The sequence below is a fragment of the Mya arenaria genome, chromosome 9 (genome assembly GCF_026914265.1).
Source record: "Mya arenaria isolate MELC-2E11 chromosome 9, ASM2691426v1".
NCBI classification, from domain to species: domain Eukaryota; kingdom Metazoa; phylum Mollusca; class Bivalvia; order Myida; family Myidae; genus Mya; species Mya arenaria.
Window position 1 is genome coordinate 64,488,979 of NC_069130.1, and position 24,773 is coordinate 64,513,751.

Sequence of the window (24,773 nt, forward strand, 5' to 3'; positions counted from 1 at the left end):
ATACCACAGCCCATCATGTCTCAACCCATACCACCGCCGCCCATCATGCCTCTATCCATACCACTACTGCCAAACAGGCATCTACCCATACAACCGCCGCCCATCAGGCCTTTACCCATATCACTGCCGCACATTATGCCTTCACAAATACCACCGCCCATCATGCCTCCACCCATACCACCGCCGCCCATCATGCCACCACTCATATCACCGCCGCCCATTAGGCCTCTACCCATACCACCGCCGCCCATCAGGCCTCTACCCAGATCACCACCGCCCTTTATGTCCCCACCCATACCACCGCTGCCCAGCAGGCCGCCGCCCATCATACCTCCGCCCATACCTCCGCCGCCAATCATGCCTCCGCCATCATTCCACCGCCTCCAACCATGCCCCCACCACCGTAATTTCCACCATATATCCCACCTCCCATTATGCCGCCACCCATCACACCGCCGCCACCGTGTCCATCATGACCTTTGAAACACAACATAGAACATGATATTGAATGCTTTTGGTGATGACACGGGCGTACAGTCAATGTTTTCAAGACCGTCATCACTCCTTGGTCAATATACCTCAAATGTTTAAGGAAAACAGAATTAAAAGGCACACACAAATACTTTCTCTGAAGAACTTTTATACACCAACATAAACCGGTTGTTTAAGAATTTAGCATCCAAAGAATTTATGGTAAAACAAAGTTTAATGCATTACTGTGAAATCATTTATATTCGTAGGCATTAAAAATTTCGTGGTTTGCCGAAAAATTACAATTTCGTGGGTATTTGATCAAGTATTCGTGGTTTTTTATTTTTGAAAATAAAAAATGAAACTGCGATCGACCTAGATCGTCTGCATAATCTCCACGCGCTGACCCGTGATTTCCGTCTTCTACGGTTTATGACACTTGCTAAAGTGGTACGACATGCCAATGAGTGCATATACCCATGTCATTTATCGATTTAATTGGAAATTTAGGTCATAAAAGAAGAAGTCCCCGGATCATTAATGCAGATAGGCGAAGCCATTGAATGCCAATTAAGAATTTTGAAAACTGTGAAAACACCGAGAAGGTCCGTACAGTATATTTGAGAAAACAATCACAACAGATTCAATCACTTTTAATATCATCTCATTTTATATCGTAATTTCAATATTTATTCACACTTTTTTGTTAAATGCGTGTACTGAACTAGTTGTTTTGTATGTTGGGTGCTCAGAACCTCCAATGTAATCGATTAATTATTTCATTAAAAAAATCGAGAACCGACAATCATCACTCACATCTTGTTAGCCTGGAAGATTTTCATGAACAGCTCGTGCTTCTGTCATTTGGTTCATAAAACACAGTATAATGATTAGGTTTATTATTTTTTAAAGGCAAATATAATATATTAACAAAACGATAATATTAAGATATACAGTGAAACGGATGTTTACGCTGTATTCTGTAACGAATAAACTACAGTATGTACATAACATGGCATTTGAATTCGTGGATCACCCAACCCACGAAAATCACGAACATTAATGCCCCGCGAACATTAATGATTTCACAGTATTTCAAGCAATATGTATTTAATATGCCGGTTAATTCACTTCCAAATCAAATACCTACCAAAGTATTTGAACTTAATTTATATTATAAACCCACTTTTATTCTTAAAAATATCTACATAGATTTATAAAAACTTCTAAAAGTGTTTACATAAAGTTACTTAACATGCGGGACGCCTTACTTTTCCACTATCTGAGTAACACTGCCCCCTCCCCCTATATTTCAGAATCCAATGATATCAAAGCATTTTTAAAAAAAGTTAAACTAACCCATATACTTGCGGGACATCAAGCCACCGTACCCGTAGTCATATTTGTACCCTGGAATAGAAAGGTGCGTATATTCAATTTCAATTTATCCATAATAAAAACTTTTGATTATTTAAAAGAAACGTGCAATATTCATTTCGTGCATATAAGTATTTTACGATTATATCTTACCGATTCTGACCCCTATGGAAATACTAAAATCAAAGTATCTCTTTGGAAACGTTGATCTCACCCATATATCTGCGGGACATCATGCCACCGTACCCGTAGTCATATTTGTACCCTGGAATAGAAAGGTACGTATATTCAATTTGAATTCATCCATAATATAAACTTTTGATGATTTGAAAGAAACGTGCAATATTCATTTCGTGCATATAATTATTTTACGATTATATCTTACCGATTCTGACCCCTTTGGAAATACTAGAATCAAATTATCTCTTTTAAAACGTTGATCTCACCCATATATCTGCGGGATATCATGCCACCGTAACCGTAGCCGTATTTGTACCCTGGAATAAATATATACAATTAGAATTTATCGATAGGAGAAATTTTTGATGATTTAAAAGAAACGTGATATAAAACGATCAATAAATCAGAATGCTTGATAAAAAGTAATCTTTAAATACGGCTACTCTTACGATATTTTGATATGACTTGAATATCTTATTCTAACGTTCTCATATGTCCGTCAATATCATATATCTTAAAGATCTTCGGAAACTTACGGGGTTTGTCCCTGTAATTTAGAACAAATTGAAAAAACAACAACATTTTTTAACAATACCAGTTTTGTATATTCGATTTATCGATTGGTCGTTACATATCGTTATTAAAACGAGAAACACTAATCAATACAATACAATACGTTTATTTCGGCTTTAAACTTACAAAGTTTATAGCAGTGAAAAATCACATATGAAAGGTGAGAGGATATAAGCGTTTCGAACTTATTTAATGTAAACACATTGAATATATTTTATTTTATATTTATATATATATATAAATAAGAGTAAATTAATGATACAATGCATAAATACGGTGAGTATTATTTTGCGTATGCGCGCTACACAGAGGTTGAAACATGATTGGGACGTTTTAATATTGAAAAACTTCAAACATAAGCTAATGTTCACGTGTATTTTTATACCATATCCGTTAACAAAAACACAAATAGATTTATATTGGATTGGATAATATTTGAAAACTGTCCAAATTATATGAAAAAATGAAGTTTTACTATTTCAAAAAAACAAACAATTGAAAGATAAAAGTATATTAATACCTTTTGAAAGCCAAAGCCATTGCAGAATGTAAGGTACTTAGTACAGACATAGACTGTGTGTTTGCAGCAATGGTCAGCCGCAAACACGTTATATATTTAGCCCTAGCACTGCCAAACACACCTTATATTGACTAACGCGCCTGACGTTTGCATACGCACCTTACATTGGCTTTAGTTTTTAAAACAGGCTAATAAAGATAGCACCTATCATTAGGGTAATGAATTTCTTAGAGTACACGACACCTGGAAAATGAAAGTCTTTGTTTGCAGGTTACTTGGTTAATCAACCTATTTTATTGCATGTTGCCTGGATAATGAATGTCTTAGATTACACGACACCTGGATAAGGAATTTCTTTGTTTGCAGGTTACCTGGGTATTGCATTCATTATATTGCATGGTGCCTGGATAATGACTCTCTTTATTTGCAGGTTACCTGGTAATGCATTAATTATATTGCACTTTGCCTGGGGAATAATTTACATAAATTGCACGTCACATGGGTAATGTATGTCTTAAATCGCAAGTAAACTGGGTTATGAATGATGTCATGAACTGCAGGTTTCCTAGGTTATGAATATCTTAAATTGCAGGTTACCTGGACATTTAGTTTCTTAAATTGATGTTTATCTGAACAAATTACACGTAACATGGGTAATGATTTTTCTAAACTAAGGTGACCTGGGTAATGGATATCTTAAACTTCAGTTTACCTAGACAATTAATTATTTTAATTGCAGATTGCCTTGACAATGGGTTTTTTAATGGCACTTGAACTGGGTCATACATTTCTTAAAGTGTTAGTTACCTGGGTAATGCATGTTTTGTATTGCAAGTAACCTAAGATTGTATTTCTTGAATAACTTTGTACTTGTGTAGTGAATTTCTGAAATTGCAGTTTAGCAGTGTAATAGTTTAATAGTTACCGCCAAAGTATTTTCTAGAAACATTCTGGCGGAACTATATACTGTTAGTCAATATATACATCCAAAACCCATCAACACATTGAGATTCACTCCGACATATGTTCACAACTACGTCATGAATCGCAATAGCTGGTTAACTCCAATTATTACAGTTACCTAGATAAAAATACCTTGTCCAGCTTAATTCCGCAAGAATATGCATATCCTACTATAAATGGAGTTACACAAGCAAGAAGAGCACATCGTGAACAAAGACGAGAAATATTTTAAGATTTCGACCACAATCATTTAAGCTCTTGAGAATTACTATATTACTGTAACAAATAATTCAGTAAGCATCGTCATCTCTGCGTTTTCCATTATAGCAGAAACCAGTACCATGTAACATATGCATATTAGGTACATAGTTTGAGATATGCCTATTTAGCTCCTTTGTTAAATGAGAAACGTTGGTGTTTATTTACTGTGATCTTGTTGCTGAAATATTAAAATAACTAGTTTCTACTTGTATCTGATAATGTGATTTTTGAATTACAAATTCAATAAATTTCGTAACATGTTGTTCATGTATGTATTTAACGTAATTACAGCAAATATATCAGCCCATAATTGAGTGCTACGCTAAGCTACACTGTTAACAAACAATATAACGTAACCTTAAACATGTGGGTCAAAATATGCATGTTCTGCAAATTAATATCTTATCTGAAACAGTCATAATTCATTTTAGAATGATATCGTTGATTATGATCCATGGCTGTTCTCACTTATTTATAATTAAAAACAATGTAATGCTTGCCCTTTCTGTTTCTCTTTTGTCTGTTTGATAGCAAACGGTATAAAGAACGTGCACTGCACAAAGCGCGTTGAAAACTCTCCTTAGAAGTGCTGACTAGATAATTTATTCTGAAATGAAAAATTCTTCCTTAATTCTATTTTTATTCTACTTCTTACCCTAAGCCAAATGTTTCTCTTTTTTTACAATCGCAAGAATTAAGAAAAACTTATTTTTTTTATAACAAACAATCCCAGCGTACAAAGCATTTTGGGCGTTTTCACCAGTTCTTGGTGTCATATTATATTTTGCCTTTCTGTTTTCTTCAAGGAACTCTCGCCTATTTCGTGCGTTTTCATTTTTTAATTGTTTGGTACTAAGTTAACTGAATTCTTGGTCAGATCCAGCTTTCAACTCCAAGCGAATGATGCGTGTCGGAATGAACGAAGGCTCGTGCACTGGCATTACCGCCAATGTTTGCCTGATATATCTGCACCAGATGCCTGTGGGGATGGACGAAGGCTCGTGTACTGACATTACCGTCAATGTTTGCCTGATATATCTGCTTCAGATGCGTGTCGGAATGGACGAAGGCTCGTGCACTGGCTTTACCGCCAATGTTTGCCTGATATATCTGCTCCAGATGTCTGTCGGGATGGACGAAGGATCGTGCACTGGCATTACCGTCAATGTTTGCCTGATATATCTTCTCCAGATGCCTGCCGGGATGGACGAAGGCTCGTTCACTGGCATCACCGTCAATGTTTGCCTGATATATCTGCTCCAGATGTCTGTCGGGATTGACGAAGGATCGTGCACTGGCATTACCGTCAATGTTTGCCTGATATATCTGCTCCAGATGCCTGTCGGGATGGACGAAGGCTCGTTCACTGGCATTACCGTCAATGTTTGCCTGATACATCTGCTCCAGATGCGTGTCGGCTAGTGCCTCGGGTAGTCCTGGTGTATTGCCTTTGCAAGTCATCCTTAGATTTACCGTTTGCTTTTCAGTTTTAATAAATACAATATTTCAACTCCTCGTCATTTGTATTTATAATTGATGCTATAGTTAATGATACTATTGGTGTTGGCATAAGCAGTTTCAGTTTCAGTATTTGGTAATATCAGCAAGTAAATGCTTTTGGCCAAAATTAACATCAAATTTTACAAAGATTGCCACAAAGAAGAAAATCCATAATAACAAGAAAACACATAAACATGCAAAGTTTAAGTATTTGATAACTATAAGTAGTCAGGTATGCCTATCCAGGCAACAACGCACCCAGTGACCCCTTCTTATTCTATATAAATGATGCAATCATGTTCGAAGTCAATTTTCAAGCGCAGTCATGCGCGACGTGTTAACTCAGTTTATGACGCTTGTTAGGGTTAAGGTTAGGGTTAGCGTATGGGTTATGGATGTAGGGCCATTGTTTTATAATTCATATGAATGTACATGTAGTCGATCGATATGTATATTAACCCGTTGTTTTTAAGTACTGTTTCTTTAATAATGTACAGTCTAATATGAACAAGTTTGTGATTCCGCGTTTATTGTCAATTTAGCTTATTATATAATGAACAGTATCGTATAAACGAGTTTGAGGTTTTAGGTCCGCAGCCTTTCATTAGCAGAACTATATTTGTAGCAGATTTTAGTCAGCGTAGCGAACATATATCATTGTATCTTTACACCTGTATTTTACTCGTGTTTACACTGTGTAATATGCGGGATCCCAAATTTGTATTCAATAACCATGACGTAATATATGTGCGCCAAATCATTTTATTTCGAGTACAGAAACTATTCGGCTCGTGTTTGATTGCTGCTTATGGGATAGAATAAAGGTAAGTTCTACTTTTTAATTGACTGTTATTTCTACTATAGATTGATTAGATACTAGTAGACACATATACATTCAGGTCTAAGCGATTGCTAGTTGAGTAGAATGACTGAAATATCATTTGAATCTCCCTCTCGCTGATAGAAAAGAACGCCATTGGTCGTACATAATGTTTCGTATAGGAAACCGCTTCGTTGCTTTTGTGGTATGTGTATAGTATTATCATATTTGAAGCAACCTTATTCCAATGGATAGTTTGATAAAATTTACGACCATGCTTGATTCGATTGTTTCCCAACACTACAGTGTTTTTTTTTTTATTATTTTAAGTGATATAGCATTGAACATGATTAGAATTAAGCCAAAATGTAAAAACTATGTTATAATCTATGGCCTGCATTTTGTCAACACATGTAAAATCCTTTTGTATTACAAAGTAGTATTTTAACTTTCCCCCTATAATTAGCAATGTGAACATACTTTGTGACACCTGTTTTTAACGTTTATAGTAGTTAAAAATCGTTACTAGTACCAGGTAAACCCAGTTCATTAATAAGTATTTCAAAACCTTATTAATATAACATGATCAAAACAAGATTCAACTTATTCTGTGTGAGACATATTACATGCCAGTAAATAAGAATAAAACATACCACGTCAGTTCTTAGTTCCTCTAAAAATGTATTTATACCAGTAAATAACGCAAAGAAAAATAATTAATTACTGGTAATATACGCTCCCAATTATTCATATATATCCGTATTAAGAGGACAATATTGTATGCCTTTCAATTGTCAAAATCACTTCAATCTTTCACGCAAATCAACATATAATATTTGTATATTAAATTTGTTGTTCAGTTTATCAGTATTAACACGGAATATTCCATGATTTATTTCTTTTATTCCTCAATTTCGACGGCCTTTTGCTAACATGTTATAGTCAGAATACAGGTAAACTTATTTAATCTATGTTATTATTAGCCGATATGATAAAATCGCATAGGTGTGCGACTGAGTCATATTGATCGTGCTTGGTTGAATAAAACTAGGCCATTATTATTCTTTAAGTAGTTACCTTAGGGCTTTAAAATGGCGCAATACTTGAATGGTTTTGTGATATTGAAACTTAAAAAAGCTAAATGTGATTATGCGTATTAATCTTGTAAGCGTGCAATTATGTGTCCATCCAAACATTTAATGAAATGTGATTTACCTTGATTACTTAATGTTTCTTTTGAATTTATTTCAAACGTTCGTGTGGTTTAACTTCAGTCATTATATACTAAGGTCAATGTATAACTCTCGCGTAGTAAAAAAGTATATTCATGCAGTTCAAAAGCACATTAGTGTTGAACAGGTGAAAATATTTGTTCTGTTCCGCATAAGGAAAGGCTCATTCACGTTTCTTTCAAGGTCAGTGAATATTTTATTGGTCAGTACTATTTAGAAAATAAAAATAAATGTGCACTGGTAAATGTTAGTCGTCTGAGTAAAAGACTATAACTTCTATGAGATTTACATACTTTATTATCAAACTTTTAATGCCGTATATACAATTGAATAACGTTTTGACACTATTGATATTTTATACATTAAAATATATCATACAGCTTATTAACAAAAGTTTGAACACACACTTTTTACACATGTATGCAATTTTACAGTTTGTTTTATAATTGTACAGTACAATCAACATGGAGTTAAAATAATGACATAAGCATGTTTATATGTAATGCTAACGACACAACACAGTTGGGAATTATTTAATGTCACTAGCATTTATCCAGCTATTAAACTTTTTTGGTAATGCATCCACTTCAGAAAGTATTGTTTATTACGTCCTTTGCCTTGGCGTTTTAACACTTTTTCCACTTTCCACGTCTGATCAGCATCAATGTGTACTTTCTGCAACTCACTTTCATAAAATGTTCCTTTAATATCATCGCCCTGCAGATCTTGTAGTCTATAGATTGGTAGTATGCCTCTGTGGTACCTTGTATATACGCGAAATACCTCTCCTGAATACGTCTGATCATAAGCTCGAGTAAACACGGTTTTCAGATGGCTGATGCGTACGTAGGTACTGACTTTAAATTTAAAAGGCTTCAGTTTCGGCAATACACTCTTTTTTTAGGGTTTTGTGCAAAGTATGTAGCTAGTCTCACTTCTTCCTGGTTATTTTCCTTGACGTCGGCGGGTCGCATATCTATGGTTCTATGATAGGTATGGTTGTAACTATCGGCGATGTTTTGCAATACGGATAGATAATTGTAATTGTCTTTGTGATTAAAGTAGCAATAGAGTTTCTGTTTGATAGTTAAAATTGCTCGCTCCGATGTTGAGGCCTTGGTTTCGTTCTGTGTTGGAAAGTAATGCACGTCAAACTTGCGCATGAGGTCCTGGACACGTTTTGCTTTAAACTCTTGTCCTGAAAATGCATACAGCGAAGTTTTAGAATAGACCTTTTTAATGGATAATATTTGCACGATGTTAAAATGTTCACAAATGTTAACTTTTATATATACATAGGTTTTCTGTTAATAACGTACCTTTATCCGTGATCAATTTTGCTGGATCCCGACCAGAGTTTTGAAATATGTCTGCAAACGCATCTGTCACTTCCTCACCCGTTTTCCGTCGCAAAGGTCGAAGCCACGTACTTGGAGAACGTATCTATGACTAGCAGAATATACTTGTAATCATCGTTCCATTTTTCAAACTTAACCATATCGATGATGTCAGCCATCCATAAATCGTCTTTCCCCGCGCTTATAACATGATTTCTTTGAAAGCGCCGTCGCGCGGGTTTTTGAAGACTGTACGATTCTTGGTCATGCAAAAAATGACGTATTCTGTGCATTCCTAGTTTGTATTTACCCTCTCTTTGTATCGCTTTGTATAATTTCTGGGGACCTGCAAAACTAGCTGCGTGTGATGGATCGTAATAAATAGTCTTTTAATATTCCTTCCAAGGAGCCATGTCTGCACTGGTCGAGTTCATATATATATAAATGAAGGTAAATACTTTTAGACTTCATATCTATTAGTCCTCGGAATCACTACTTTCATCGTCACTCTCTTCTCCGCTGTCATCCGAAAGTTCGAATAGGTCTTGAAACTCATGCTGATATTTCCGAAGGACTCTTTTTACTGCAGAATGTAAACTAACGCCTTTTTGTCATAGTTTATCAATCTGCTTAACTATTATCCGATGCGATGCATTTGTCACCAACGGCAGCCAGTACCTTTCCAAGAGGCGCTGATAATTTGCAAAGAAAAGCCTTTCTTTATACGGTTGTGTACGCTCTGAGGCCATTTCATACGAATCTTCTTCATTATATCCATCATCGATGTACTGGTCGTATGACTTTTTGAATTTATCTTTATTTTCTTTGTGGGCGATTTCCCAAAGATGGAGAAAACCACCATTTTCTTCTATATCATCTTCTATTGCATCGTCTTTTTGTTCTTCAGTCCTGCGTCGTTTCACCGGCGGTTCGCCCATGGTTTCCCTTGTTTCCGGGCACCAACCACGTTTCACGTGCCTTTGAACATCGTGTGCAGAATCAAATAATAGTCCACAATCATCACAAGCTTGTCCCTTTTCAGCCATTGCTTCTTCTTGATCGTCGATGTGAACAGGTTGAACTCCGACCGTAGAATGATGTAATTTAGACATATCATTCTCTTTAATAATAGCATCAAGACGTTCTGGAACGCGATTGGTCAATTGCGGCAGTTTATTATATTCCCGAATAAAATGGCTACATTTCAATTTCAAATCATATTTTAATCTGTCATCTTCCGCAGTGAATGGTTTTAAGTCCACGAGCAAATACCCGTAGGGGTATTTTGTTGCTTTTGCGAACGCATTCATGAATTTATCCGTGTGTCCCGGGTACATTTGACGAGCCAGTGTCATCAAGGATTGGCGGTCTACTGGATTATTAAAAAGTACCAGATAATGACAGTTGCGTCTCTGTGTAGGATCTTTGTTGCCAAATATGTTCTGATTGATAGACACAACCGACAACGATCTATGGTGGGAACCCTCCGTAAATAAATCAGTGATACGTTTATCTTTCCCAGCTTCAGAAAACAAGTCGTCCAAAATGAGTAAATTATTAATTCTTAGATCAAAGAAGTCGTTTGGAATACCTTGCACAAATTTTACTTTCGGTAACACGGTATTTTTGATAATCGAATACAGCGGCTGCCATCTCTTGAAAAGCCATACTATTCTGTGCACACTAGGCTGGATCCTAGTGTTATGATGTTGCAGCAAATTCGTTACAAATGTGGTTTTTCCACATGCTGAAATAAAAAGAAAAATTGTGTCAGTTCAGCGTTTCAATACTTTGGTATTGATAGTATATATCATTATTAAAGATATACTTAAACAAATACCTGTAGGTCCCGAAATCATCATAGTAAATGGATGCTGAAACGCCATATTTGGTGAAATCATATTTTCCTCTGGCGGTGGTGGTGGTGGTGTCGTTCCATGTGTTGGTGGTGGTGGTGTCGCTCCCTGTGGTGGTGGTGGTGGTGTCGCGCCCTGTGGTGGTGGTGGTGTCGCTCCCTGTGGTGGTGGTGGTGGTGGTGTCGCTCTCTGTGGTGGTGGTGGTGGTGGTGGTGGATACGCTTCATTGAACACTATTTTTTGCTCAAGTTCCTCCGCTTAATGCTTGTGTTTTTGATGTCTCAGCATAGCATCCCTTCTTGAAGAGCACTGGTCTCAGTGTGGACAATTAGCTGAATGCATAATGTTACTCCGATGGCTTGATCCCGAATGATAGCGTGTTTCCTTTCTCCCTGCTTTAAATGATAATGAAAGGCTTTTTTACTGTACTTAGCCAATCAAAGTCTCGCAATAACAAGTGTGTGCGCATGCGCAAAATTATTATATAAAAACATACCTATTCATAGTTTGTTTTCATTTTGCAGATGGACATTCAACGTCGTCGGATTTAATGTGATGTGACAGCGCAAAACGCTTAACATAACGAGAAAAGGTAATTCTTTAGCATAATTTTAGTCTCGCCTGGCTTTTTGTAGTCTCGCCTGGCTTTTTGTAGTCTCTGGTTTTTGTTATTGTTTCGCCGGATCAAGTTTTGTATATTTATATGGAAAACATACAAAATTATATATCATGTACGTCTCGACTGGTTTTTGTAATTGTTATTATAATTATAATTAAATGTTGATATTGAAAACATGACTCGTGTCTATTTTATACATACTTATATATCACGTACATTGAAACCTTTATCATAGTAAAATGATACTTATTTCAAATTCAATTTACTTTCAGTCCACGATCATGGCTCACTAATGTGAGGTTTGTGATGCTAGTTTCCCAAAACGGAGAATCACTGGCCAAAATTTACATGCTCAATCTGCAAGAAAACTTTCACCAGAAAGAACAATTTGATACAACACATGAAAAAACATGAAGACGAAAATAATCATCATTGTCCGGAGTGCCTTCGTGTATTTACAAGAAGAGATGCTCTTGATGCGCATTTCATGCAACACGCAGGCCAAAGTGGTGGAGGCAGTAAAAGGACTCGTGATGACGGAGCAGATTCCAATGTCAGGCATAAGAAACAAAAATTAACAGCACAAGACGATGCGAAGGCATACTATCGGATGGATATGATCAGTGAAAAAAGAATAGAAAAGTTCAACTCGACCGCATCGTTTTACAAAATATCAGTAAATGATATCGAGATCAGGGAACTTCCCAATATTATCAAAACTTTAAAACAAATTTTTCAGTCAATCATTGACACTATTGCAGGCGAAATACCATCTTCCGACAAAGTGATAATTACAATGGATAGCCCATTTTTTGTGGACATTTCAAAGATGTTGAAAAGCACCCGCAGTGGAAAAACATCCGTAAAGGGCTTCATGCGCAAAAACAACTGGCACTTACCTTACACGAGAAGGCTGGGGTACCTTTAAAACACTGTGGTATTGAAGAATAAAAGCAGTGTCAAGCAGTGCTTTCCAATTATAAGATCGTTGTTTTATCGAAGGAACACTTTAACGCTATTATCTATGAAGGACAGGAAGACGGCATTCCTATTTACTTGTACTCACACAACGAACACTTTGATGTAATCACGACAGTCGTTGGTTTTCTGAATAGAGGTTCTTTTTGCGTTCGATGCAAAAAAGGATACAGTAACAAAGAGAAACATGCCTGCAACAATCCGTGCGTTTACTGCCATCGTATACACGAGGACGACTCTGTGAATTGGGAATATTGTGGTGACTGTAATAGATATTTCGTCAACACCGCGTGTTTTGCAATGCACAAGCAAAATCATGATACTGGAACGTCAACTTGTTGTCTGTATTACAAATGTAGAGATTGCGGACAAGCAATAAATATGCGGAAGCATAAGAAACCCCACGTGTGTAACGAAACATACTGTAAGACCTGCAAAGACTTTGTGGAAGAAGATCACCAATGTTTTATGCAGCCAGTGGAAGAGGATGAACCTACGACTGCAACCGATAAAACAAAGGACATCAAATATATATTTTTTTACTTTGAATGCACACAAAATCAACAGCTCCAGTGCGAGAAAGGATATCTTTCAGGCGCGGATGGAAAGTGTGTTAATTGCAATAAAGCAAATTGTGGCTCATTTAAACATCAGCCGAACTTATGCGGTGTGCAAAGGGTATGCACTCAGTGCCTTGATAGTAACTTATGTATCGATTCAGAGTGTAAACATTGTGGGAAAAATGAACTTGTTTTTAAAGGAAAGCAAACCACACAGCAGTTTTGTCGATGGTTATTCTCTGAGGAAAATGTTGGAGCTACCGTCGTTTGTCATAACTTTAAGGGATATGATAGCTATCCAATTCTACAATACTTACATGACAATGCCATCCTCCCTGAGGTCATTACCAATGGAACGAAATTTATGTCTATCAAAGTTCCTGTATGCAAGATCCGCTTCATAGACTCAATGAATTTCATTCCGATGGCTTTAACGGACATGCCTAAAGCATTTGGAATCACAGAATTATCTAAGGGCTATTTTCCACATCTGTTTAATCGAGAGGAAAATCAAACAAAAACAATGACAAAGTTACCAGACCTTAAGTACTACTACCCAGATGGTATGAAAATAGACAAACGATTGGAGTTCCTTGCATGGTATGACATTCACAAAAACGACGCGTTTGATTTACAATATGAACTGCTAAAATACTGCCGATCAGATGTGGACATTCTAAGGAAATTCTGTCTGAAGTTTCTTAAATTGTTTCAGGGAATTACGCAAAAGGATGAAGTTCTCGGCATAGATCCGTTTGAAAAATGTTTGACCATTGCATCGGCATGTAATTTGGTGTTCAGGCGAAATTTTCTGGAGCACGAAAGTATTGGCATTATTCCAACACACGGGTACAGACCTGAAGAGAAACAGTCTGTTTTAGCATACAAATGGTTGGCTTACCTTGCACACCAAAAAGATATGTACATACAACATGGACGAAATGTCGGTGAAAAACAAATAGGTCCTTACAAAGTTGACGGATACTATGAAACTGAAGAAGGAGAGAAAGTTGTTTTAGAAATGAATGCTTGCTTTTGGCACGGTTGCAACCGGTGCTTTAAAAGTAACACCGTCAATTCCGTGAATGATATGACAATGGGTGATCTGTATGCCAGAACAATGGATAAACAACAGTATATAGAGTCCCTGGGATATACGTACGTGTCCAAGTGGGAATGCGATTTTAAAAAGGAAATACAAGATGTCCCAGGGTTGCAAGAATTTATTAAATATGTAAATATAGTGACCCCTTTGGAGCCACGAGATGCGTTTTACGGTGGAAGAACAGAAGGATTTAAATTGTACGAAGAAGCGTCAAAGGACCAAGAAATAAACTATTATGACGTTACATCGTTGTATCCATATGTTAACAAAACTGGGAAAATACCTCTAGGGCATCCCGAAATTGTCACAGAAAATTTCAAAGACATAAATAAATACGAGGGTCTGATCAAGTGTAAAATTGTACCTCCACGAGGACTCTACCTGCCTGTTTTACCCATGAAGTCGAATGGAAAACTGCTCTTCAGCCTATGCAGATCATGCGCAGACCAATACCAGCAGTCGCCATGTCAGCACACTGATAATGAAAGAGCTTTTCTTGGTACTTGGGTTACAGATGAGGTGAAAATGGCCCTGTCTCAAGGTTACAAAATACTGATTATCTATGAAGTTTGGCATTTTGATAAGATATCACAGTATGACCAAAACTGCAAATGCGGCGGTATATTCACTGAATATGTGAATACATTCCTAAAAGTAAAACAGGAGGCCAGTGGGTGGCCTGAATGGTGCAAAACAGAAGATGACAAGCAGTCATATATTCAAAGGTTTTATGACAAAGAAGGTATACTCTTAGACTATGATAGGATATGCAAAAATCCAGGCCTTCGATCCTTGGCAAAGCTGATGCTTAACTCCTTCTGGGGCAAGTTTGGCCAACGTTCAAACCTAGCACAGACGTCTTATGTAACAGATACAAAGGAGTTCTTTGACTTTATGACCAGCGATCAACAAGAAATAAAGAACATCCGTTTTGTAAATGAAGAAACTGTGCAGTTAAACTGGGCTTACAATGAAGATTTTATTGAGGCTTCTTCTCGGACTAACGTTGTCATAGCTGCATATACAACAGCACAGGCGCGCCTGAAACTTTATAGACACTAACAAGGCCTAAATGAACGCACTCTGTACTGTGACACAGATTCAATAATATTTTCATCCAAACCAGGGCAGTGGAAACCACCACTCGGAGATTATCTCGGAGATATGACGGACGAGGTTTCGGGAAACAAAATTACGAACTTTGTGACTGGTGGATCAAAAAACAATGCATACAAAACAGAACGATGTGATAAAAATGGCTATGAATTAGTCTGCAAAGTGAAAGGAATCATGCTCAACTTTAAAAACTCCCTCAAGATAAATTACGCTATGGTGGTAGACATGATTAGGGGGGCCTCCATTGGTAATTCTGTTCAAGTTGCAGATATGAAAATATGTAGGGACATTGCTAACACCAAACTTGTCACGAGACAAGAAATCAAGGACTATAGGATAGTATTTGACAAAAGGATAATCGATAAGGATTACCTCACCTATCCGTATGGATACTAATGTACTAATGTACACTTTTCTGTATTTTTTGTATAAATATTTAAATGGTTTATGAAATGGAATGGATATGCTACACATTGTGTTATATGTACATGTATTAAAATAGACTTGTAAATGAACTATAAAATAAAACGATGCAATTTTGTATTGATGTGTTTATTCATTATAACTGTGATTAGTATATATCAATGTTCCGAAATGAATTTGGAGGTTATATTACGTCATCGTTTGGGATCCCGCATATTACACAGTGTAAACACGAGTAAAATACAGGTGTAAAGACACAATGATATATGTTCGCTACGCTGACTAAAATCTGCTACAAATAATATTTTCTATATTATAGATAATGCTGTTGAAAGGTTGCGGACCTGAAACCTCAAACTCGTTTATACGATACTGTTCATTATATAATAAGCTAAATTGACAATAACGCGGAATCACAAACTTGTTCATATTAGACTGTACATTATTAAAGAAACAGTACTTAAAAACAACGGGTTAATATACATATCGATCGACTACATGTACATTCATATAAATTATAAACAATGGCCCCGCATCCATAACCCTAATCCAAACCCTAACAAGCGTCATAAACTGAGTTAACACGTCGCGCATGACTGCGCTTGAAAATTGACTTCGAACAGGATTGCATCATTTATATAGAATAAGAAGGGGTCGCTGGGTGCGTTGTTGCCTGGATAGGCATACCTGACTACTGCTTTAATTTTAAACTATAACTGATTACAAACCCATGCTCACATTCACGCATATATATACACATATATTGATACAATCAAAATGCTACTGTATGCATTAAAAAATCAAGTGACAGCGGTAGCAAGTACTTCTCTTCAGCATGGCAATACAAATACTTTTCGCTTGGTTCTTGATAGTCCTAATGCTATTACTAAATTAGTTAGATACAAATATATCCATAGTGTAAAATGATATGTTTGTGTTATATTTTATATTAGGCTACAGAATTGCTCTAGCTGTTGGCTTCATTATCATTATCATATTTGAACTTTTTGTTGAAAAATAGAAATTGTTGACAACTTTCCCTATTAGTCCCTATTTTGATTTAAATGTAACTAATGTTAAGAAACATAATTTGCAACCAATTTTAATGTTTCGGAATTTCAGTTTTCAGATTTCATGCTTGCGTGTCGTTGGAAGAAATCTATCATAAATAATTTACATGTAATATCATATATCTGAGATATATTTTATATGAAATAATGAAGTTGAAACAATCTTTAAATTAATTAAACATATAACATCACAGAAATCACAAGGGTAAACACTTCTAATGGAACATAACAAATGGTAAACCAAATAAAATAGCGGAGCAGTTTTGTACCTTTAAGTGTTTTTGTATTACAAACGGTAATGTAATCGATTTAAATAGAACGGAATCTCCAACGTAAAACCCATTAGGCCGATAATAGCTCTATCTGGTTTTGATTCAAATTTTATACCTTCAAGAGGAAGCATCTTGCTTATTAGAGTAAAACGAAATAAGCTTAACAAAATTCAATTTAAACACACCATTCAAAAGGAGATGTAGAATTATATTTCTCGCGTATGTATATCATTTCGCGTTATTTGGTGTGGGGACCAGAAACAGATTGATAGTGTGCCCTTACGGAATTTCCAAGGTCAGGTCGATGTTAGTTTCGTTTAGAATGAAATGTAACTAAGTCCGAAGCTCTGGTAAATCTTAGATGCATATTTTACAACTTTGATATATCAAAAACAACACGTTCGGCGGTCACGTATACGCCTTCATGAGTATTTTCTTAATGTTGCCGTCAGAACAAAATCTAGGACATGTTGGTGATCTAAAAAGTGTCTATTGTGTTTGAGGATGAGTAATTCGTGTGACTTTCAAAAGGTTAGTACGCTAAATTGTTTCAAGTTTTATGAAGTCCTATTTATGTCGGCAATATTCAAAATAGTACATAATGTAAGTAAAGAATAACATCCGTTGTTATCCTTATAATATATACTTATTGATATTTTGTTTTAATTCTAAGACCAACAAAAATAACGATGGCTTTGGATTTTATTATGTTATTGCATTGAAATATTTGTCCTATTAAGTTGTCCAAGTCAAAGTAGTAAACCATCATCAACATGATAAAAGAAGGAATAGATACACATTGAGAGGCAAAACTACATATAGAGAATCACTAGAAAGTGAGTATTTACTTTGTATCAAATTTATTAAACGAGTTCATTTTAAAACGATAAAAACTTATCGTTTTTAAATGACGAGTTATTATTGTTAGTTACTATTATTGTGTTATTAGGATGCTTTATCCGCAGGAAAGAAAAAAAGCCCGACATTTTATTAACAATAAAAAACATTAATCATGTCTCAATTATCAATCGATATTCAAAGGTTTCACTTAAAATTTGTTTACATATTTCTATCCATATAAATCAAGCAAATCAATAATAAGAGCAATGTCATTACTGCGTGACGTCATTAGTAATCACGCGAGTGTGTAAATGTCATTTGGCGATTGAAGTTTAAAAGTCAGAGTCACAGTCGCTTTCAATAGTGCGAATTGCCTTTGTAGCTGGTCGATTACAGCATGGATTTTTATCATTTTGATGGATGTGCACAAGGACATTATCTCCTTGAATTGAAGCACCATAAATGTTGTAAAATCCACCAGTTACGTGGGATTTGGTGTGGAATCAGTGACTGTGACAGTGTGTGAACTTAAGCATTGCTGGCGAACTGCGTATAATGAGCATTTTACAAGGAAGTGGACGGGGTAATTTTACTGGAGTACAGGATGCTGGTCATTTCCTTGTGTTGATTTGGATTTATGTAGCTAAAGTTGTCTATAGATGCAATGTTCTTGTGTACCGATGTTTGCGTAATCTGGTTCGCAGGAACATTGTTGTCATTTAATTTCTGGACAAGGTATTTTCTTGCGCTGTGTCATGGAGGTGTTTGTTTGGATTAAGCCCAGCCTTCTTCACCATTTGTTCCATCGTGAAGCTGAGTTTGTTGACTCCGACATGATTCCTTTTGAAACATCGTTTCTAATGTTTGTTTACATTTTTCTGTGATACGGTAACTTAATTTGCATAGTTATTACACTACTGATATATGAAAAATATTGCATTGGTTTATATCCCTCCTGCGCTGTAATGTATGTTATAAATATATTCATTCAAATATTTTATTGATGTATCTTTTACGAAGTACAGTCAAATGCAGTGATAGGAATATGTAGCGCACGACTGATATAACGACAGAAATGTAGTAATATCACATCATGTCCTTCATCCAATAACAAACACTCTTGTATCTGGATCAGTGTACAGTAGTTTTTGTCAAGAACACGCCACACTTAACATGCAAGTCCACACTGAACGGCATGAGGATTCATCGGGCCAGTACTGTTCCATATATCTGGTGTAATGAAAAATAATGACCCACTTAGAATAATGACTTCCATATTAGAAAAAAAAACATACGTTAAAAAGACCACCACGCGTAGAATTCTTTCCCTTATATAACTTTGATCCGGGTACTAACATAATTCTATTTAGAAAAATGACCCCGCCCCTATGAAAACATATCTTACTTAATACACTTATAATAAGTGAAAATATAACTAACCTTAAATAATACATATACTTGCTTTAAGATGACATCACCTTCCAAACGTACGGAATTTGTCTTTGTACTACTGCAACCAACAACAACCAACAAAAAAAATACTACTGCCAACACCACCACCGTCGCCGACGCCACCACCACCACCACCACTACCACTACTACTACTACTACTACTACTACTACTACTGCTACTGCTACTGCTACTGCTACTGCTACTGCTACTGCTACTACTGCTACTACTACTACTACTACTACTACTACTGCTACTACTACTACTACTACTACTACTTCTACTTCTACTGCTACTGCTACTACTACTACTACTACTACTACTACTACTACATCTTCTTCTACTACTACTGCTACTACTACTACTACTACTATTACTACTACGTCTAGTCGTAGTGAACAATTTTTCTACATTGCAAGTGCCAGTTATTATATATATAAAGAATTACGAACGGGTGTCGTACAAAACTGACTGTACCCCGGTCATTATTCCTTGGAAGTCATACTTTTTCAATCCACAGACGTGCATGCTGCAATTGGATCTCTTTCCATGTGGAATTATTAAAACCCCCCACTATTTATGTAAAACTCATAGCTATACAATTAAATGTGATTTAAGAAAAATTGAATCATGTAAGTATATGGGAAATTCGAATTTATCGAAATACTTACGGTCCATATGAGTACAATTGATCAGACAGATCTTATAAATTACACAATAATTCAATAATTGATGTATAAGACCTGGTTTGATACAAACATAGTCGGGTATACCCTGATAATAAACGTGGTCGACGGTGCCCATTTCTATTCATAATATATGCTCTCCATTTATAACTTTGGAAAATCCAAGAATTTGAAAACGAGATAGCCAAAGTTCTGATTTCTGATTTCAGCATATCTTGATATACTTTCATTTTATTGTTTTTATTTAAGGTAAGTTATATGTAGATACCGTTAATATGCGCCAGGTGTAGGCTGCATTTTTTCAGAGCTCCTGAATATTAGTAGGTTTGAGTGATTTATACCTGGACTTATATTCTAAAAGTTGGACATATTGGATATTATTTTATTGTGATTGCAGTTGTGTAAAATTCAACTGGATTTTGTAAATGATTTTGGAGTAATTTGGATTTTAAACAAACATTTTGAGACATATTTTGAAAAGCATTTCATGACCTGCAGCAATTATGTGTTTTACTGAGCGAAAATTATCACGGTTGGTGTATACAAGAGCAGAGCTGTACAGTATTGGACAATTATCAAGTGCACAAAGAAGGCTTAATCCTATGACTTACAAATCATTGAAGCAAATTGGCTTAGCACAATACAGAGGGACTAGAGGTGGTAGTTATCAGATTAGGCGACCATGGGACACTAACAACGGTGTAAATAGCAACAATTTAAAGTTACTGCCCCAACAAATTACAAGTATTGTTGGGTCTAATATTGGGACTAAGTCAATTAAAATATGTGAGCACTATGGGGGAAACATAATACGTATTCAGCCCGACAACTGCACACAAACAGCAGGGAAGAAAAACATAAGAATTTGCTCCGTAAATACTCGATCAGTTAAAAATAAAACATTATCAATATGTGATTTTATCCTTACAAAGGACTTTGACATTTGTGCCATAACCGAAACTTGGCTCGGTAGCTCTGTAGATAAGTCATGCACCAGTGAACTAGTACCAGAGGGTTACAAAATGAAACATGTCCCTCGTAGAGGTAGGCGAGGCGGAGGCGTAGCCATCATTCACAAAGCTTCCATACAAATCAACATTATTGCATCAAGCAAAGACCATGATTTTTCTCAGTTTGAGTTCATGGATTGCAATGTGGTTATAGGCAAACATTCAATACGGCTTGCTGTTATTTACAGACCACCCCCATCAAGAGAAAATGGCCTGAACGCAAACACGTTTTTAGAGCAAGAATGGCCCCTTTTCTTATCGAAATATGCTACAGAAGGCAACTCTTCAGTAATTGTAGGAGACCTCAACTTTCATCTCGACCAACCTACAAATAGTGACACCAAAAAGTTTAATAGCAATTAAGATGCTTTTGGCATGCATCAACATGTTGCAGAACCAACACATGTTGCTGGACATACACTGGATGTAGTGATAACCAGAGATAATAACAATGCCATTTCAAATGTTGAAGTCATAGATCCTGGTCTGTCAGATTCCAACGGAAGGATCTCACGTGACCACTTCGCAGTTACATTTCATGTGGAAGCTTCCAAGTCACCCCCAATTCGTAAAGCTGTGTCTTACCGAAAGTTGCGTTCGATTGACATTAATTCATTTAGAGACGATATTAGGAAAACAGATTTTTTTTACGCTCGAGGAATATCTTCAAATATTGATGACTTCATTGAAGAATAATCAAATGAACTGACGTTAATTTTGGACAAGCACGCTCCATTGACAACCAAAACTATCACGTTAAGACCTTCATGTCCATGGTATTCTGAGCAGCTTCATGATGCAAAACATCAGAAACGCAAATTAGAACGAAAATGGTGTGAGAGTAAACTTTCAATTGATCATGACATTTAAAGATCACAATGCGCTGTGGTAAATAACAAGCCCGTGTTGACATTTACACAAGCAAAATTGAATCTTGTGGGAGTGACCAGAAAAGTCTGCATAGAATAACTAAAACTCTTCTTGGAAACACAAATGAGGTAATTTTACCATTGCATTCGTCTCCAAAACAGCTTGCTCAGAATTTCAGCGACTTCTTTATTGGGAAGATCGAAAATATCAGAGACAATATTACCTCACAAAAGCAGTCTTCATCTGGTGTTGGTGATATAGAAGCTGATTATATAGGAGTTGACTATGATGAGTTTACACCAACATCGGAGGATGAAGTGAAATCGATAATCCGTAAGTCAGCCAGTAAATCATGTGAATTGGATCCTATCCCAACATGGTTACTTAAAGAATGTCTTGATGAGCTTACACCTGTGATGACCAAAGTCATAAATGCACCCCTACAATATGGATATGTGCCACGATCATTCAAACACTCACGAATAAGACCACTTCTAAAAAAAGCCAAGTCTAGATGCAAATGTTCTTAAAATATCAGGCCAGTGTCTAATTTGCCTTTTATATCAAAAATCTTGGAGAAAGTGGTAGATGTCCGAATTGAAAATCATCTAAAAAACAATGAACTTCATGAAGTCAACCAGTCAGCCTATCGGAAATTCCACTCAACCGAAACCGCACTGTTGAAAGTTCAAAATGACATTCTTCAATCACTGGACAGAAATAATGTAACTATTCTAGTAATGTTAGATCTGTCGGCTACTTTCGATACAATTGACCACGAGACGCTTCTTACTCACTTCGGTATCACAGGGACACCACTTACATGGATGAGGTCCTACCTCAGTGATCGCTATCAAACAGTAGCCATTAATGGTGAACTCTCGGACCCAGTGCTGATGAAGTACAGCATACCCCAAGGGTCTGTTCTTGGCCCAAAAAACTATACAATGTACACAAAGCCTGTTGGAGCTATTTGTAGAAACCATGAATTGGACAACCATTTCTATGCGGATGATTCGCAATTATACTTATCGTTCAAACCATTAAACACAATTTCAATTGAAGAATCTGTCAATCGCATTGAACACTGTCTGAATGACATAGTGAAATGGATGAAAAACAACATGTTAAAGCTAAATGCGGTCAAAGCAGAATTAATCATATTCTCATCTGAGCACAACTCAAAAACAGTTTCAAATGTCTCCGTCACTGTCGATGGCTCTGTAATCAAACAATCACCAAGTGTTAGGAATCTGGGCGCTTATCTTGACTCAAACATGAAGCTTGATCAACACGTCAATAGTGTTTGTAGAAATTCTTACGCACAATTGCGACACATTGGCCATATAAGACCTTATCTAACACTGAACGCAACCAAATCTCTGGTAAACTCTCTTTTTACATCTCGCATAGACTACTGCAATGCTCTCCTGTACGGTGTTCCAAAGCAGATATTAAACAAACTACAAACTGTTCAAAATACGGCAGCTAGAATTGTTACGAAGACAGCAAGGTACGACCATATAACCCCCGTGCTACAGGAACTACATTGGCTCCCTGTGCAATGCAGAGTAGAGCACAAAATTCTAACACACACATTTAAAGCGCTCCATGACCAATCGCCTGCGTACATTGTGGACATGTTAGAAATATACAAAGCATCCAGAAATCTGAGGTCGAAAAATAAGTCACTGACGTTAGTTGTGCCTAAATGTCAGACGGCGCGTTATGGTGACAGAAGTTTCCAGTCATCATCAGCTAAGTTATGGAATGCCCTCCCATCTGACATCAGAGACTGTAACACCTTGCAAAGTTTTAAGAAGGCTCTGAAAACCCACTATTTTATACAGTATTATGGACGATAAGTGTTTTATTATTTTATTTCCGAGTGCATGGATCTATCCGGGATTTAACAGCTTGTTGTTACTTTATCTTTAAATTTTATTGGTTTTCACTAACTCTGAAACTATTATTCTATTATTTTATAGTTATTTCAAACATTTTATATTATATTAATTTTGTACATATGTACTATGCATAAACACTTTGTTTTAATTGACAAGCGTTAATATTGTTATAAGCATTTTAGTTTGTCTATTGTTTTATATTACATTGTAAAGCACTTTTGAACATACTTTATGTATGAAAAGAGTGCTATAGAAATATGGTATATAATAATAATAATATGTAGACATATTATTAATGTACGTAATGTTATGTATTATATATCTTATGTTATAAACTCAATCTTCCCTGCTGATGAATTATCAGATTATTGATCCAGTGATCTGGTAACTGGTGACTGTTTGAGTAGCGCCTACTAACTTAAAACTCTCGTTAGTTGCTAAGGTAATCTCGTAAGGTCGAGTGAAGGTGAAACAAAGGTCTCACTATATCGCTAATTCATTCGCATCCTTAGCGCTTGCTTAGCAAACACTCTCCTGAGAGATCGTTAGTTTTTTTGTGAACTGAAAATGTTTTACACATCTAAAACTATCATGTTTGTACCATAATAGAACGTATTGATTGTTGTTTTTTTTTCAGAAATATAGTTCGAAGATACTTATAAATTCTTTTTTAGGCCAATACTCCTAGACACTATGACGATGTATTAAACTATATGTAACAGATAAAAAAGCTCCTTTAACTCACATATGTTATGTGTTGTTCCCAAAGAAAGACAT

General features: G+C 36.1%; 3 protein-coding genes across 6 annotated transcripts in view; 2 read left to right on the forward strand and 1 right to left on the reverse strand.

Moving 5' to 3' along the window:
- Positions 1–20: 20 nt before the first annotated feature.
- On the reverse strand, positions 21–359 carry LOC128246277 (acanthoscurrin-1-like). Its single transcript, XM_052964470.1, has one exon. It carries the CDS (start codon positions 357–359, stop codon positions 21–23), a length of 339 nt encoding a protein of 112 aa, XP_052820430.1.
- Positions 360–13,770: 13,411 nt separating this feature from the next.
- LOC128246278 (uncharacterized) lies at positions 13,771–15,414 on the forward strand. Its single transcript, XM_052964471.1, has one exon. The coding sequence runs from the start codon at positions 13,771–13,773 to the stop codon at positions 15,412–15,414; it is 1,644 nt and encodes a 547-aa protein (XP_052820431.1).
- A 2,062-nt stretch (positions 15,415–17,476) lies between these two features.
- The window catches only part of LOC128246836 (uncharacterized), a 32,456-nt gene continuing 25,159 nt past the window's right edge, over positions 17,477–24,773 (forward strand). For 2 of the 4 annotated variants that reach the window (XM_052965305.1, XM_052965307.1), the window contains exon 1: positions 17,481–17,764. The gene's annotated coding sequence lies outside the window, so the exon portion shown is untranslated. Of the gene's footprint in view, positions 17,765–17,793; positions 17,837–24,773 lie in introns of those variants that run through there. The other 2 variants (XM_052965308.1, XM_052965306.1) reach the window with 2 other exon arrangements.

Bases quoted from the DNA above. Each gene is read 5' to 3' on its own strand.
- LOC128246277 (XM_052964470.1), bottom strand. From the start codon at position 359: ATGATTGGCGGCGGAGGTATGGGCGGAGGTATGATGGGCGGCGGCCTG.
- LOC128246278 (XM_052964471.1), top strand. From the start codon at position 13,771: ATGACAAAGTTACCAGACCTTAAGTACTACTACCCAGATGGTATGAAA.